The sequence below is a fragment of the Hylobates moloch genome, unplaced genomic scaffold (assembly GCF_009828535.3).
Source record: "Hylobates moloch isolate HMO894 unplaced genomic scaffold, HMol_V3 SCAFFOLD_23, whole genome shotgun sequence".
NCBI classification, from domain to species: Eukaryota; Metazoa; Chordata; class Mammalia; order Primates; family Hylobatidae; genus Hylobates; species Hylobates moloch.
This window is the reverse complement of record NW_026652298.1, coordinates 31,772,640-31,788,740: the sequence shown is the minus strand read 5'-3', so window position 1 is coordinate 31,788,740 and position 16,101 is coordinate 31,772,640. Positions and strand designations below refer to the sequence as shown.

Here is a 16,101-nt window from a genome sequence, read left to right as displayed (position 1 = left end):
TGTGGTGGCACACACCTGTAATCCCAGCTACTCGGGAGACTGAGGCAGGAGGATGGCTTGAACCCAGAAGGCGGGGGCTGCAGCGAGCAGAGATCGCGCCACTGCATTCCAGCCTGGGTGACAGAGTGAGACTCTGTCTCAAAAAAATAAATAAATAAAAATAAATAAATAGATTTCTCTAAGGACCTCGAGGAGGAGTTCTCCACCAGCTGATTTTGCGCTTTAAAAATACCCACTAATATCTGGGTGTTTGGGGTTGTTTGTTTTTTAACATGAAAAGGACCAGAAACAGGCTTAGAGGCTTCAGGAGGGAAGTGTGACCAGACTTTGATAACATCACTGGGCTTTCAATCTAGTATTTTCAGAAAGCTTCCGTTCTTTTATGGCAAGTGATACTAGTTTATCACTCATGGGAGGGATGTGACGTTCTCTTTAACATAGACTTATGGTTTGGGAGGCCAAAGCGAGTGAAGTGGGAGAATCGCTTGAGCTCAGGAGGTTAAGACCAGCATGGGCAACATGGTGAAACCCTGTCTCTACAGAAAATACAAAAATTAGCCAGGTGTGGTGGCACACACCTGTAGTCCCAGCTACTGGGGAGGCTGAGGTGGGAGGATCACTTGAACCTGGGGGGCAGAGGTTACAGTGAGCCGTGATTGCACCACTGCACTCCAGCCAGGGTGACAAAGCAAGAGCCTGAGTCAAATAAAAAAAAAAAAAGAAAATAGATTTATGGGCGAGCACGGAGGCTCATGCCTATAAATCCCAGCACTTTGGGAGGCCACGGTGGGAGGATCACTTGAAGCCAGGCATGAAAAACCAGCCTGGGCAACGTAGCAAGACCCTGTCTCTACGAAATAAAGACAGTAGATTTACGTACAGAAAAGTGGGCTATTTTAAAAGTAAACTTTTTAAAGTAAAAAAAGTTGGCAAACTTTTTCAGTAGAAGGACAGACAGTGAATATTTTAGGTTTTGTGAACCGTATGGTCTCTTGACGAATGCTCTTTTTGTTTTGTTTTTAGGGGTGTGTGTGTGCGTGCGTGCGTGTGTGTGTGTGTGTGTGTGTGTAAACAACTTTTAAAAATGTAAAAACTGTTCTTAGCTCCCGGGCCAAACAAAAACAGGCCTTGGACTGAATTTGGCCAGTGGTTTGCCAACCCCTGTTTTAAAGAAAAATAAGTGAATAATCCCAGGTAGAGGATTCGGAAAAACATTCACAGAGCTCAGCAAGCCCTCCCAGCTGGCCTTGCACACTGGCGACAGCTGGGGCTTGCAGAGCACAGGGAAGGAGGGCTATTCCCAGGGCCAGAGGTTAGCATGATAGAATAACAGACAAGATGGAAGGGAGCACCAATGGTGTTCCATGGTTAAGGGCACCGGCTTTAGAGTTGGTCACATCTATAGTGGAATCCTGCCGCCATCATTCGCTCCTGGCTATGTGGCCTTGGGTAACTTAACTGCTCTGTGCCTCAGTTTCCCCATCTTAAAATGGGGCCTATGGTCCCTGCCTGATGGGGCTATGAGCTCACCTATGTAAAGGACTTAGACCCATGCCTCACAGTCAACTTTAAGTAAATGGTGCCTTCTACTGGTATTTTTGCTGCTTTTATGATGAAGATGGATATTGTTATTGAGTGTGTGAGAATCTGGGACCCAGGGAGTAGGCTCCTTTGCTCCCTGATAGGCTTGTCAGATTTGGCAAACAAACCAAAACAGACACAAAGACAGGATGCCCAGTAAATGAATATCCAATAGACAACAAATACTTTTTAGGAGAGGCATGGTGGCTCCTCCTCCTCCTTTAGGCTGAGGTAGGCAGATCTCTTGAGCCCAGGAGTTCGAGACCAGCCTGGGCAACATGGTGAAACTCCATCTCTACAAAAATTACAAAAATTAGCTGGGCATGGTGGTGAGTGCCTGTAGTCCCAGCTACTTGAGAGGCTGAGATGGGAGGATCACTTGAGCCCGGGAGGTCAAGGCTGCAGTGAGTCGTGATTGCACCACTGCACTCCAGCCTGGGTGACAGAGTGAGACCCTGTCTCAAAAACAAACAAACAAACAAACAAAACCCAAAAAACTAAACCCTCCCCCCTACCCAACAAAACCAAATATTTTTTAGCATAAGTATGTCCCATGTTATATTAATATCTGGGCCATAGTCATACTAAAAAAAAGTACTTACTGTTTATCTGAAATCTCTAATTTAACCAGGTATACGGTATTTTATCAGGCAACTGGGATCCCAAAGTATCTATTTCATGAGTTATATGAGGAAAAACAGAACCGTTCACTTCATAGTGAAAAACAGTTGTCAGCAGTTTTTGAACGGGATTTTCTGTATTTCAAAGCCTTTTCATGTATTTAGCTCATTGAAGAGGTGGGCACAGCAAAGGCATCATTATTACTTCTGTTCTACAGTGGAGGATGTTGAAATTGACCTGCCCAATGCAAGGCTACACAGCTCGTCTAGGAAGGGAAGCCAGATCTTGGATTTTTGTTTGTTTGTTTTTGAGACAGGGTCTCACTCTGTCACCCAGGGTGGAGTGCAGTGGCGTGATCTCAGCTCACCGCAACCTCCACCTCCGGGATTCAAGCAATTCTCTTGCTTCAGCCTCCTCAGCAGCCGGGATTACAGGCATGCACCACCAGGCCCAGCTAATTTTTGTATTTTTAGTAAAGATGGGGTTTCGCCATATTGACCAGGCTGGTCTCAAACTCCCGACCTCAAGTGATCCATCCGCCTCTGCCTCCCAAAGTGCTGAGATTACAGGCATGAGCCACTGCGCCCCGCCAGATCTCGGATTTCTTACCGCTGGATGGGGAAAAGTGACTGGAGAATAAATTATGGTCTCTGAGCCCATTTAGAGGCGAGGCTTGGATAAAAAAAGAAGGGAAGAGAAAATTCTAGATGAGAGCTGAAGCTGGAGAAAGGGTGAGAAAGGGAAACTCGGCTGTGCCAAGAGACAGAGAAGAGAAGGCACGAGGTCCAACTTAGCTGGAGTTGGTCTCCCTCCAGCCTCCGGCTTCTCCACACCCCTGGCACGTCCAGCTTGTGCCGTCCTCCACTGCAGCACACACTGAGCAAACGCGGCCAGGCCCACCGGAGTACGCAGCGAGCGGAGGAGAGGGTGCGGAGGCGGAGAACCCGAAACCTCACTTCTGACCGTTCCTTCCTCCTTCAGTGCTTCTCAGTCAGCTTCCTTCATTCACACTTACCTTGAAAGCTGTCATTGATTTCTGTACAATTCGTGTTGTTGATACATATTCTCCAGACATCTGCAAAAAACTCATCTCCTACCCACCACGCCTGTAACACAAAATGGAAATAGAGAGAAAGTTTGTCCGTTCTTTTTTTTTTTTTTTTTTCTTTTTTTTGAGACGGAGTCTGGCTCTGTCGCCCAGGCTGGAGTGCAGTGGCGCGATCTCGGCTCACTGCAAGCTCCGCCTCCTGGGTTGATGCCATTCTCCTGCCTCAGCCTCCCGAGTAGCTGGGACTACAGGAGCCCGCCACCATGCCCTGCTAATTTTTTTGTTTTTAGTAGAGACGGGGTTTCACCATGTTAGCCAGGGTGGTCTCGATCTCCTGACCTGGTGATCCACCTGCCTCGGCCTCCCAAAGTGCTGGGATTACAGGCATGAGCCACCGCGCCCGGCCGAGGCTGTCCGTTCATGATGCAAAGACTGACTGCTAATTAGGCAGGTGGCATGGTGGGCTTCCGAGATTCTCAAACTACAGCGCATGTGAGCATTGCCTGGGGAGCTTATTCTAATGCAGACTGATTCAGGAGGTCTGGGGTGGGGACTGGGATTCTGTATTTCTTCCTTTTCTATTTATTTATTTTTTTGAGCCAGGGTCTTGCTCTGTCGTCGAGGCTGGAGGGCAGTGACACAGTCTTGGCTCACTGCAGCCTCCATCTCTTGGGCTCGAGTAATCCTCCCACCTCAGCCTCCTGAGTACCTGGGACTACAGGTGCACATCACCACGCCTGACTAATTTTTGTATTTTTTTGTAGAGTCAGGGTTTACTATGCTGTCAGGCCTGTCTTGAACTCCTGACCTCAGGTGATCTGCCCACTTCAGCCTCCCACAGTGCTGGGATTACAAGCATAAGCCACTGTGCCCAGCCAGGATTCTACATTTCTTCTTTTTTTTCTTTTTTTGTTTTTTTTTGAGACAGAGTTTCACTCTTGTTGCCCAGGCTGGAGTGCGATGCATGATCTTGGCTCACTGTGACCCTCCCATATTGGGTTCAAGCAATTCTCCTGCCTCAGTCTCACGAGTAGCTGGGATTTAGAGGCATGCACCACCACACCTGGCTAATTTTTATATTTTTAGTAGAGACAGGGTTTCGCCATGTTGGTCAGGCTAGTCTAGAGCTTCTGACCTCAGGTGATCCACCTGCCTTGGCCTCCCAAAGTGCTGGGATTACAGGCGTGAGCCACTGCGCCCGGCCAGGATTCTACATTTCTAACTGGCTCCAGGTGATGCTCTGCTACTTTCTCCCAAAGGATAAGAGGTGGTCCAGGCCCTCAGAGAGTATGGGAGAAAAGATGAGGCTGAGTTGGTGGAAATAATAGCAGTCAGGGCTGGGCATGGTGGCTCATGCCTATAATTTCAGTACTTTGGGAAGCCGAGGTGGGAGGATTGCTTGAGCCCAGGAGTTTGAGACCAGCTAGGGCAACCCAACTCTACAAAAAAATACAAAAAATTAGTCAGGCATGGTGGTGTGTGACTGTAGTCCCAGCTACTCAGGAGTCTGAGGTGGGAGGATCACTTGAGCCTGGGCAGTAGAGGCTGCAGTGAGCTGTGATCGCAACATTACACTCCAGCCTGGGTGACAGAGAGAGACCCTGTCACAAACAAACAAACACTGCAATGGATGGGATGACCAGACAAGATTCTCCTGTCTTCAGCCAAAGGCATTCATTTCCCTCTGTGCTTTGGTGGCTGCTGCCCTTCCCCCACTGCCCAAGATGGCCTTCCTTCTACTTTCCAGTTGCCAAGCACAATTCCAAACGCATAATGAATACCCTCAGACTCACTGATGGACAAAAAGTCCATCTGCGTCTTCGCGGTATGTGCCATGATAATATACATGCCCTGGGGGTGCTGGATACGATTCACTAAGGCTGATGGTTTTCCTGCCCCTAATGTCTGTCTGTCCTTTTCACTGGGACCTTTTCAGGATCCCAAAGGACTAGATGGGAAGAAATAGAAAAAGGAGATTCTAAAAGAACATTCAGTCCCATTTATTTCACAGTAACCTCCTGGAATGGTGGGTCCAAATACTATAATCCAGGGTTCCCCAACCCATGGGCCATTGACTGGTACCTGTCTCTGTGGCCTGTTAGGAACCAGACCACGCAGCAGAAGGTGAGCAGCCAGTGAAGGCAGCTTCATCTGTATTTACAGCTGCTCCCCATCACTCACATTACTGCCTGAGATCTGCCTCCTGTCAGGTCACCAGGGGCATTAGATTCTTATAGGAGTGTCAACCTTATTGTGAACTGTGCATGCCAGGGATCCAGGCTGCACACTCCTTATGAGACTCTAATGCCTGATGATCTGTCACTGTCTCCCATCACCCCCAGATGGGACCATCTAGTCCAGAACAACAAGCTCAGGGCTCCCACTGATTCCACATTATGACGAGTTGTATAATTATTTCATTATATATTACAATGTAATAATAATAAAGTGCACAATAAATATAATGCACCTGAATCATTCTGAAACCATCCCCCTGCAATGCCCCCTCCCCAATCTGTAGAAAAATTGTCTTCCATGAAACCGGTCCCTGGTGCCAAAAAGGTTGGGGACCACTGCTATAATCCATAGCATCAACGTGGTCCCTGCCCAGGCCACTCACAGCAGCTCAGCAAGAAGCTCCAGAACCCAAATGCGATTACTGTGCTCATCTCCCCTGACAGGCTCCAGGACCAGCAGCCTCTGCAATGGCTCAAATCCTGGCTCTGCTGCTTACTGCACTGTAAACTCTGCCAAGTGCCCAAATGGCCCTGAGGCTCAGTTCCTTCACCTGTAACCCAGTGCAAGGAGATGTTGGTGTCCTACCTGGTACAGTTGGGGTGGGGATCACATGAGATGACATGCATAAAAGGGCCACAGTGATCGCTAAGTGACAAGTGTTATCATTTATGTTATTACTGTCACGATGATTCATCAACAGGAGCCGTATATGTAGACAAAGTTGGTGACCACTCGTATGGTGTACTTTTTGGCTTTCTGAGCAATGTTTCTGCCCTTTAATTATATCTGCCGTCTAAAATGAGCAGGATGGAAGCCAGGTCTTTGGAACAGCGTATAGGCTATTAAGAAGCTTCCCTGATGTCACTCCCTGCTTGGAGGGATATTAACCTATGCCAAGAGGTTATTTATCCAATACATTCCTGCCATACGGCTGCAAGCTGGATACTAAAGGAAAACATTAAATTTTTCATAGGGGCATAGGAAGAGTCTGGAAAGTTCCATGCATGAGCTCTGCTGGGGAGGACATGGCCGGGTGGGCTAGCAACAAGGGACCCTGGTTGATAAGGAGGTGTCAGGGGTTGGGGGCAGAGGCCACCTGACATGGGTCACCTGGAAGATCTAGAGCAGCAGTCCCCAACAGAGGGTGATTTTGTTCTCCACAGGACATTTGACAATGTCTGAAGATATTTTGGATTGTCATAACCAGGGGTGGGGGTGCTACTGCATCTAGTGGATAAGGCCAGACACGTTGCTGAACTTCCCACAATGCACAGGGAGGCCTCCATAACAAAGGGTTATCCAGCCCAAAATGACAATAGTGGCAAGTTGAGGACTCTGGTCTAGAGGAAAGCTGAAGTCACACAACATCCTCAAAGGGCTTCCTAGAGCCAGGCTCTATGAAAGAAGCACGGATGGGAGGACAAACGGCCCTGCCTGCCAGGACCTGCCACCAAAACCTGAACATGGGACGGCCTGAACCTTCACATTTAGGCCAAGAGTCCTCAGCCCTTGGGTCAGAAGATGGGTGTGCCTTCGCAGGGAGGACAACCCCGAATCGTGGTTGAACCTTGGCAGGGTTCTCAACCTGTGATATGGTTTGGCTGTGACCCCACTCTGATCTTGAATTGTATTCCCATAATTCCCACATGTCATGGGAGGGACCCGGTGGGAGGTAACTGAATCATGGGGGTGAGTTTTTCCCATACTGTTCTGGTGATAGTGAGTAAGTCTCACAAGATCTGACGGTTTTATAAAGGGCAGTTTCCCTGCACACGCTCTCTTGCCTGCCGCCATGTAAGACGTGGCTTTGCTCCTCCTTTGCCTTCTGCAGAGGCCTCCCAGACACGTGGAATTGTGAGTCCATTAGACCTCATTTTCTTTATAAATTACCCAGTCTCTGGTATGCCTTTATTAGCAGCATGAGAACAGACCAATACAACCCACCTCTATTGACTCCAGGACCCGGGGTTCTGCGTGAGTGGCAGGAAAGGAAACTTACATTGTCGATGGTGGCAACGAACAGCAAGGCTGCAGAGGTGATGTGGAAGGCGATGATGAAAGCAAGAAGCACCAACATTTTCACAGGGCAGGGCGAGGCAAGGGGTCACGTTTAAAGCCCAGAGCAGGATGTGCTGAAGAGGGTAAGAAAGAGAAATTCAAAATCTGTCAATGACAAAATAAAATTACAATAAAAAATAAACACCTTTTAGCTGGGCGTGGTAGATCATGCCTATAATCCTGGAACTTTGGGAGAAGGCAGGAAGATTCTTGAGCCCAGGAGACTGAGACCAGCCCAGGCAACACAGTAAGACACTGTCTCTAAAAACAATAAAAGAAAATTAGCTGGGCGTGGTAGTCATACCTGCAGGCCCAGCTACTTAGGAGGCTGAGGTGGGAAGATTGCTTGAGCCTGGGAGGTTGAGGATGCAGTGAGCCATAATTGCGCCACTGCACTCCAGCCTGGGCAACAAAGCAAGGCTCTGTCTGTTAAAAAGAAAAGGCAACATTTCATGGGGTCTTAGAAAAGCAAAAACAGTGCTCCCCATCTTTACTCGCCTGGAGACTTTACTGGACAAAAGTCTGGCATGAGAGGAGCTGTCTGCTGTCACATCCAGATGCCAAATATTCCTTGTGGAGGAGGAGGGTGAGGACTCATTAGAATACCTAACTCAGAAAAGCATCACGCGTCTTGGGCAGGAAGGAGTGGCTCTCTGTGTGCTAAGATGCTGTTCCTGATTCCCCACACCCAGAAGCTCATTGTCTGAGGATTCCTGATCAGAGCCCCTACTTCATAACAAGCAAAAGTGATCACAGTACAGAAATATTGCCTAATGATCTGACCATTCATAAAGTTAATCCCCAGCTGGGCATGGTGGCTCATGCCTGTAATCTCACCACTTTGGGAGGCCAAGGCAAGAGGATGTTAATGAAGCCCAGGAGTTTGAGACCAGCTTGGGCAACAGAGCAAAACTCCATCTCTACAAAACATTTGAAAAACTAGCCTAGTGTTGCGGCATGTGCCTGTGGTCCCAGCTACTTGGTAAACTAAGGCAAAAGGATTGCTTGAGCCCAGGAGGTGGAGGCTGCAATAAACCATGGTCTCACCACTGCACGCTAGCCTGGGTGACACAGCAAGACCCCATCTCAAAGAAATAAAAATAAAAATAAAATAAAATAAAACAAATACCCACTCATACACCGTTCTTCTTAATATATATTCCCATTTGAACAACACTGGACCCCAAAAAAATACAACATGTGGCAGACAGCTGCCATTTCATTTTCCCCTCTCTGATCACACAGGAAGACTATATTTCCTGGACTCCCTTGCAGCTAGGTGGGGAACTCGTGACTAATAGGCCAGAACTGCATGACATGGCCATTTCCGGGCTGATGAAGAGGAGAGCAGGTACTCCTGACTAATTCTAACCAATGGGTCTGAACTGCATGACATGGCCATTTCCAGGCTGATGCAGAAGACAGCAGGTATGAGTTCTCCATGCTCCCTCTCCCTAAGGAGGTAGCTGGGGATGGTGCAGCCATAGTAGGTTGAAGCCTCACACCTTGGACAGATATTATGATTGGGGAATTAATAAGCCTCTGGACGTTAAACCACTGAGATTTCAGGGTAATGCTTTACTTTGGCAGGACAGTTTGAGTGACATACAACAGGAAGCAACTGCAAAGTGAAATTGGAAGTCTTACAACAGAACTACAGTTGTCCAAAGTTGATAAAAATGTCATGGGAGATCAGATGAAAAGCCACTGAGGGCATGAATACATGAGAACTTGTCTGAGCTGGACAAGTTCCCAATAAATGAGGAACAAGCATTCAAAAGAATGCTTTAACTATCAAACAATTAAAAGTCACACTGGGGAAAATTGATAAAATCTTTGAGTATTTTATAACCATCATCTTGGTCAACAAAACTCAAATGTCAAGAGAAGACGTCACATCAAATGATCTGGTTGGAAGATGCAACCTCCTAATATCAACACTTGGTTCATTCTTCTTTTATTCCCATAATTTGTGACCAGATAGTTACTACATTGTTTGGAAAAAAACTAATTTGTAGTTTCATGTTTTGAAGTACAGTGCACATCAGACCTGTTCACTGGTATGAAATTGTAGCCCCAGTTTTAAATGGATTAATGCACACACACACACACACACACACACACACACACACACTCTCTCTCTCTCTCTCTGAACCACTTGCAAGTAAGTTGCCTAAACCATATAAGTGCTTTAGTGTGTATTTCTGAAAAACAAGGACATTTTCTTTCTTTTCTTTTCTTTTCTTTTTTTTTTTTGAGAGAGTCTCGCTCTGTCGCCCAGGCTGGAATACAGTGGCGCGATCTCAGCTCACTGCAACCTCTGCCTCCCAGGTTCAAGTGATTCTCCTGCCTCAGCCTCCCAAGTAGCTGAGACTACAGGCACGTGCCACCACGCCCAGCTAATTTTTGGATTTTTAGTAGAGACAGGGTTTCACTATGTTGGCCAGGCTGGTCTCGAACTCCTGATCTCAGGTGATCCACCTGCCTTGGCCTCCCAAAGTGCTGGGATTACACGCGTCAGCCACCGCCCCTGGTTGGACATTTTCTTATATAACCACACTATGATGATCACGATGGAGAAATTTAACGTGATATAATATATCATATCTACAGTCCATAGTCAAATTTCCCCAATTATCCCAATAATGTTCTACATGGCTTTCTTTTTACTGCCCCAGGATCCAATCCAAGATGATACACTGCATTTTAGTTTCAAGTCTCTTTAGTCCCCTTTAATCTGGGACACTTCCTCAGGCCTGTCTTTTTCATAACATTGATATTATTTAAGAACATTGACCACTTATTTTGTAGAATGTCTCTCAAATTTGTGTTTGATGTTTCCTGATGATTTGATCCAGGTTATATTTTTTAAGCAGGAATGGCATATGAGCCATGTGTCCTCAATGGATCCCACCAGGAGGTGCAGTATGCCAGTTTGTCCCATCATTGGTGATGCTAACTTTGATCACTGGGTTGTGTTCTGCCAGATTCTTTCACTGTACATTTCCCCTTTGTAATTAAAAAATACTTTGTAAGGCTGGGCATGGTGCCTCATGCTTGTAATCCTGGCACTTTGGGAGGTGGAGGTGGGTGGATCACCTAAGGTCAGGAGTTCGAGACCAGCCTGGCCAACATAGTGAAACCCTGTCTCTACTAAAAATACAAAAATTAGCTGGGTGTGCTGGTGGGCACCTGTAATTCCAGGTACTCGGGAGGCTGAGGCAGGAGAATCACTTGAACCCAGAAGGCAGAGGTTGCACTGCGCCGAGATCATGCCACTGCACTCCAGCCTGGGTGACAGAGAAAGATTCCATCTCAAAAAAAAAAAAAAAAAAAAAAAAATTGTAGAAGTGATATTTGATAAAATACACATACAACTTACTATTAGTGTAAATGAGACACACTACATTCCCAATATTGTATATCCATCACCACTACCCAGTTCTAGAACATTTCATCACCCCCAAAGTAAATTCTGTACTCACTAAGCAGTTATTCCCTATTCTCCTTTCCCCCTAACCCCCAGCAACAAATAATATATTTTCTGTTCCTATGGATTTGTCTATTTTAGATATTTCATATCGTTGGAATCATACAATAGTGTGGCCTTTTGTGTCTGTCTTCTTTCATTTAGCATAGTGTTTCAAAGGTCCATCCATGTTGTGGCATATGTGGGAAGGTATTTTGAGATAATGTAAAGATCCTCTCTCATGAAACTTTCACTCAGAGTTTAAGCATTCGCTGATATTTCTGAAACAGGATTTTTGTTTGTTTGTTTTTGAGACAGAGTCTTGCTCTGTTGCCCAGGCTGGAGTGCAGTGGCACAATCTCGGCTCACTGCAACCTCTGCCTCCCGAGTTCAAGCGATTCTTTTGCCTCAGCTTCCCCAGTAGCTGGGACTACAGGCACGTGCTACTATGCCTGGCTAATTTTTGCATTTTTAGTAGAGACGGAGTTTCACCGTGTTGGCCAGGCTGGTCTCAAACCCTTGACCTCATGTGATCTGCCTGCCTTGGTCTCCCAAAGTGCTGGGATTACAGATGTGAGCCACCATCCCCAGCGTGAAATAGGATCATTTTAAAAGGCCTTTTTCTGGTATCAACTATTCCCCTCCTCTAGTGGACAAGCACGGACTGCACAAACCCTCCACCTTTTCACTGCCAGCTCTCCTCTCCAACCATGCTCACTCTCACCCGCATTATCCCCCCACGGAATGGATCAAGGCTCATGGGCTCATACAGGGTCCACTCCTTGAGACCTAGGACGCATTAACAATGAGCCAGGAGCTGTATGGCTGCAGAACTCAGTTGAGAGGTCCTGGCTGTGATTCTGTGCATCACCAATTAGAAGGACCCAATGAATCAGCTTAGAGATTCTTCTAATTCTTTCAAAAAAGACAAATTCCCCTTTGTTTAGGCCTGCGTCATTCTTAGCTGCCATCATATGCTGCTGCCTCCAAAATGATGCATTCCTTTTTTTTTTCTTAATAGATGCATTTCTGACCCTGGGGGGAAAAAGGGCTCATGTACCATGCTGAATGCCCTGTTACTTTAACACCAGCAGGAATGCCCAAATGCCAACTTCACCAGGGCCATTAACTCCAGGGTGATAATGGCTTCATATGCTGTCCAGCTAGGATGACACAAATGCATATGGACATGTAACTAAAACTTTCTAGAAAATAATAATTAAAAAGAAAAAAGGTTTTAACCCATTGTTTCCCAAAGGATGGAATTAAAATGTTATAAGGCATGATTTTGGATAGTGCACTGATAGAGCATTAAGCAACATTGAACCACATGGTGAAAAAGTTCCCATTCCAATCCTACTGAGTTCACCAAGGAAAAGACCCAGTTTGGTGCCAGTCAGTCTCCAATACTTGCTAATTTCTTTTTGACAAAAAGAGAAAGCAGATCTTTGGTTAAAATGTATTTGTGGCTAGAATTTAATAACATCATTCTGAGTTTATTGTATTTATTTTTAACGTTCTTTCTTTTTATAAGGAAGAAACACCACTTATAGCAGTGATATAAAGTATTTTAAAACCAAGTTACTGAAGCTTTAAAAGTGAACAATTTAGGGAAAATGTTATGTAAGTAAAAGGACAGGTGGTCCTCAGTGTCAGTAGAAATCCTCAGGGTGGTTGTCAAATGCTGATGTCTGGGAGGTACTGCTTTAAGCTCTGGGAATGGTTTCAGTCGGACATTTCAGACATCAGGAACAAGCTTCTACAGAGAAAGGGATACGTTTTTACGAGAAGTCAAGTAAGGTTTCTAGTACAGTGTAAGGGAAATGGCAGCTAGAGGTTGGTTTCAACCATTAGGCACTCCGAAAAATAACAGACAAGTAAAGGTCTCCTATGACATCTGGAATTCAGATCCCCACTAAAAACCAAAATGGGGTAGCTCAATTTTGGGACTTGTGAACCCAGGACATTGTTGGTGACTTCACCCGAGGCTTTGGAGGAAGTTATTCAGAAGAAGCGGAAATCCCCCGAATGTTTAAGAGGGAATAAAAATAACCCTTTACTCCTGCATCTCTATACCAAAATAAGCCTCTTCTGCGCCACAATTCCCGACGCCAGTCAGCCACTGCCCTCTTAGAGGCAACCACGCTTCTCAGTTTCCTGTGCCTCCTTCCAGAGATACTTATTGGGAGAACACTTATTCTTCACTCCACGTTTCCGTGTGGCGTGAGCTGTACCAGAGTAACACTCCCGGCCTCTTGTCCCGCCCCTCACTTATCTCTTCACACCTGATTGGAGGAAGCGCCACTGTCCGCTTTCTGGATTGGTGGAGTGCATTTATTCAGGCCCCGGTGCAGTGCTTTGCCCTTCCCCGCACCTTCTCCCGGGCATGGCTGCTCCCACCGAGCCCCAGTCAACTTTCTTTGGCTGGAGGGCCCAAAGGCTAGTAGGGCACAGGAGTGTGGAGCTGGGAGCTCCAGCAAGCTCCTTTGGCCACAAGTCTGAGCCCCATCCCCCAACCTAGCTTTTCTAATAATATCCCTCAGAGAACATTCTTTCCCTGTGCCTGCGAATCCACCTCATTCCTTGAATGGCTGCCTGGTGTTCCGTTGTGCGGCTACACTACAATTTACTTAACAAGTCCCTATTGGTAGCCATTTAGGTCGCTTCTAGACTTTCTGCGGCTCCATACGGCACTAACGAGCAACCTTCCACTTATTTCTTTGCACACCTTGCATTAATATATTTAAAGATAGATTCCTAATAGTGAAGGCATTGAATCAAAGGTATGTGCATTTATTTTACTTGTGATTTAAACAATTTAATTTACTGCCATGTATACTGCACACTGTTCATACTGTGTCAGCCCTGATCTTCAGAGGGTCTTCAGACAGTATCAAAACGTTTCTCTTTTCTTTTCTTTCTTTATTTTTTTATTTTTATTTTTTTCGAGACGGAGTCTCGCTCTGTCACCCAGGCTGGAGTGCAGTGGCGTGATATCGGCTCACTGCAACCTCCACCTCCCGAGTTCAAGCGATTGTCCTGCCTCAGCCTCCTGAGTAGCTGGGATTACAGGTATGTGCCACCATGCCCAGCTAATATTTGTATTTTTAGTAAAGACAGAGTTTCACTATGTTGGCCAGGCTGGTCTCGACCTCCTAACCTCAGGTGATCCACCAGCCTTGGCCTCCCAGAGCGCTAGAATTACCGGCGTGAGCCACGTTGCCCAACCAAGCACTGAACCAACTCTTAAGCATTTATGTGAGTGGGTGGAGAAGCCTTGATGTTATGTCTTTGGCTCCTGACATAAGTTGCCCCAGAGAAATATAATTCTGGTCCCTAGAGACCAGCTTCCCCAGGGCTTTTCCAAGTGGTGCTGTCTCCTTGCCACTACATACACCCATGTTGCATCCTGCCCTCTCTGATGATACGAAATAACAAACAAACAGCTCCCGGGGCTGTGTGTTGGATGAAGGCTGGTCCACCAAGCCCAAGGTGGCATCGGAATTAATCCTTGACATTCACAAAAAGTTACTTTCCCTTCGAAAAATGTAATAGTAAATACGGATCCATCTCCTTCCCCCACCACACCCCAACCCCTATGCCCGCCTTTGTGCCTGCAGGCTTCAGTGCTCTGCTGCTTTAGGGGAACTAGTCTTGTCTCGGTTCCCCTGAACACGGTTCCCTGGAGCGGTCTCTCCGTTCACCCTCAGCTGACTCTCTGGCATTGTCTAGGTCTCAATTCAAACATCACCTCCCCAGAAAAGCACCCCTGAGCATACCATGTAAAGTAACCACACCCCCTCCAGCATAATCTAGCCCATCCCCCCCTAGTTTATTTTCTTTGGAGGACTGCACGGTCTGAAAGCATCTTATTCGTTCAGTTGTTTATTGTCTCTCCCCCTCTGACAGCTATTTGCTATCATTGTCCAGTTCTAGAAATGTAGAGCTGTAAAGGCCCTTGGAAAACTCAAAGCCCTATTGTCCAGAGGCATTAACAGAAACCAAGGAGGGCCAAGACTTGCTCCATCTCACAGCAAAGCAGGAACAAGGTCAGGACTAGACCAGGGTCTCCTGGCTACTACTCCAATCACCCTATCTCAGTGGGATACTCCTCAGAATGCCCAAGACAATCTTTCAAGAGTCAGTGATGTTCCCTAAAAGCCTCTGCCACTTGGGAGCATAACTTTCGCTGTGGAATACAAACTGCTTTTTTCCTTCTTCAATTTCTTCAGGGGCCAAGCAGAACATTCTAAAAGGCCACCTGAGTTTGGGCGTTTACCCACCTGAAGGTATGAGACTGCACTAGATGAAATGTTCAGTTTCTGTGCAGAAATCAAAGTCCTATGATTTGCAGAACTTCTCTTTTAAAAATGTTTTGATCTACATAGAATAATGATTTTTTAAAGAAGATAACAGAACCAAAAGGCATATGGTGAAAAACAGTCTTCTGTCGTACCCCTGTCCTACAACCTGGAAGCAGTCACTTTTTTTTTTTTTTTAGATGGAGTTTTGGTTTTTTTCCCCAGGCTGGAGTGCATTGGAGCGATCTCAGCTCACCACAACCTCTACTTCCCGAGTCTAAGCAATTCTCATGCCTCGGCCTCCCAAGTAGATGGGTTACAGGGATGCGCCACCATGCCTGGCTAATTCTGTATTTTTAGCAGAGATGGAGTTTCTCCATGTTGGTCAGGCTGGTCTTGAACTCCCAATCTCAGGTGATCTACCTGCCTTGGCCTCCCAAAGTGCTGGGATTACAGGCATGAGCCACGACACCTCGCCAAAGCAATCACTTTTAATCTTTTCAGCTGCTTCTACTCTACTTCCCGTCTCCATATTTCCAAACAATATTCATGCACTTCTATTTCTTAGTTAACTTAATTATTAACTTCCTGCTTAGGGAAAAGTGTCTCTTTTTCACCATCATTTGCCCCCCATCTCCCTCCTTCCATCATCTCAATACAGTCTACAGTTAGATCAATAATTGTCATTTACATGATTGCTATATAAATATTGTACTCTACAGAGCCAAATAGTGTACTATGATTGTACTTTTCCTTGAAAAACTACTTTTCCCCTAGCATTTCTA

The 16,101-nt window shown here is 46.2% G+C and overlaps 1 protein-coding gene across 2 annotated transcripts in view; it reads right to left on the bottom strand.

Moving 5' to 3' along the window:
* EMP2 (epithelial membrane protein 2) overlaps positions 1–16,101 on the bottom strand; it is a 55,171-nt gene that overhangs the window by 12,222 nt on the left and 26,848 nt on the right. For both annotated transcript variants that reach the window (XM_058433958.1, XM_032144863.2), the window contains exons 2-3: positions 7,488–7,620; positions 3,218–3,308 (exon numbers count right to left, since the gene is read on the bottom strand). In XM_058433958.1, coding sequence (XP_058289941.1) covers positions 3,218–3,308; positions 7,488–7,565 — 169 coding nt within the window. In that variant the 5' untranslated portion in view covers positions 7,566–7,620. The remainder of the gene's footprint in view (positions 1–3,217; positions 3,309–7,487; positions 7,621–16,101) is intronic.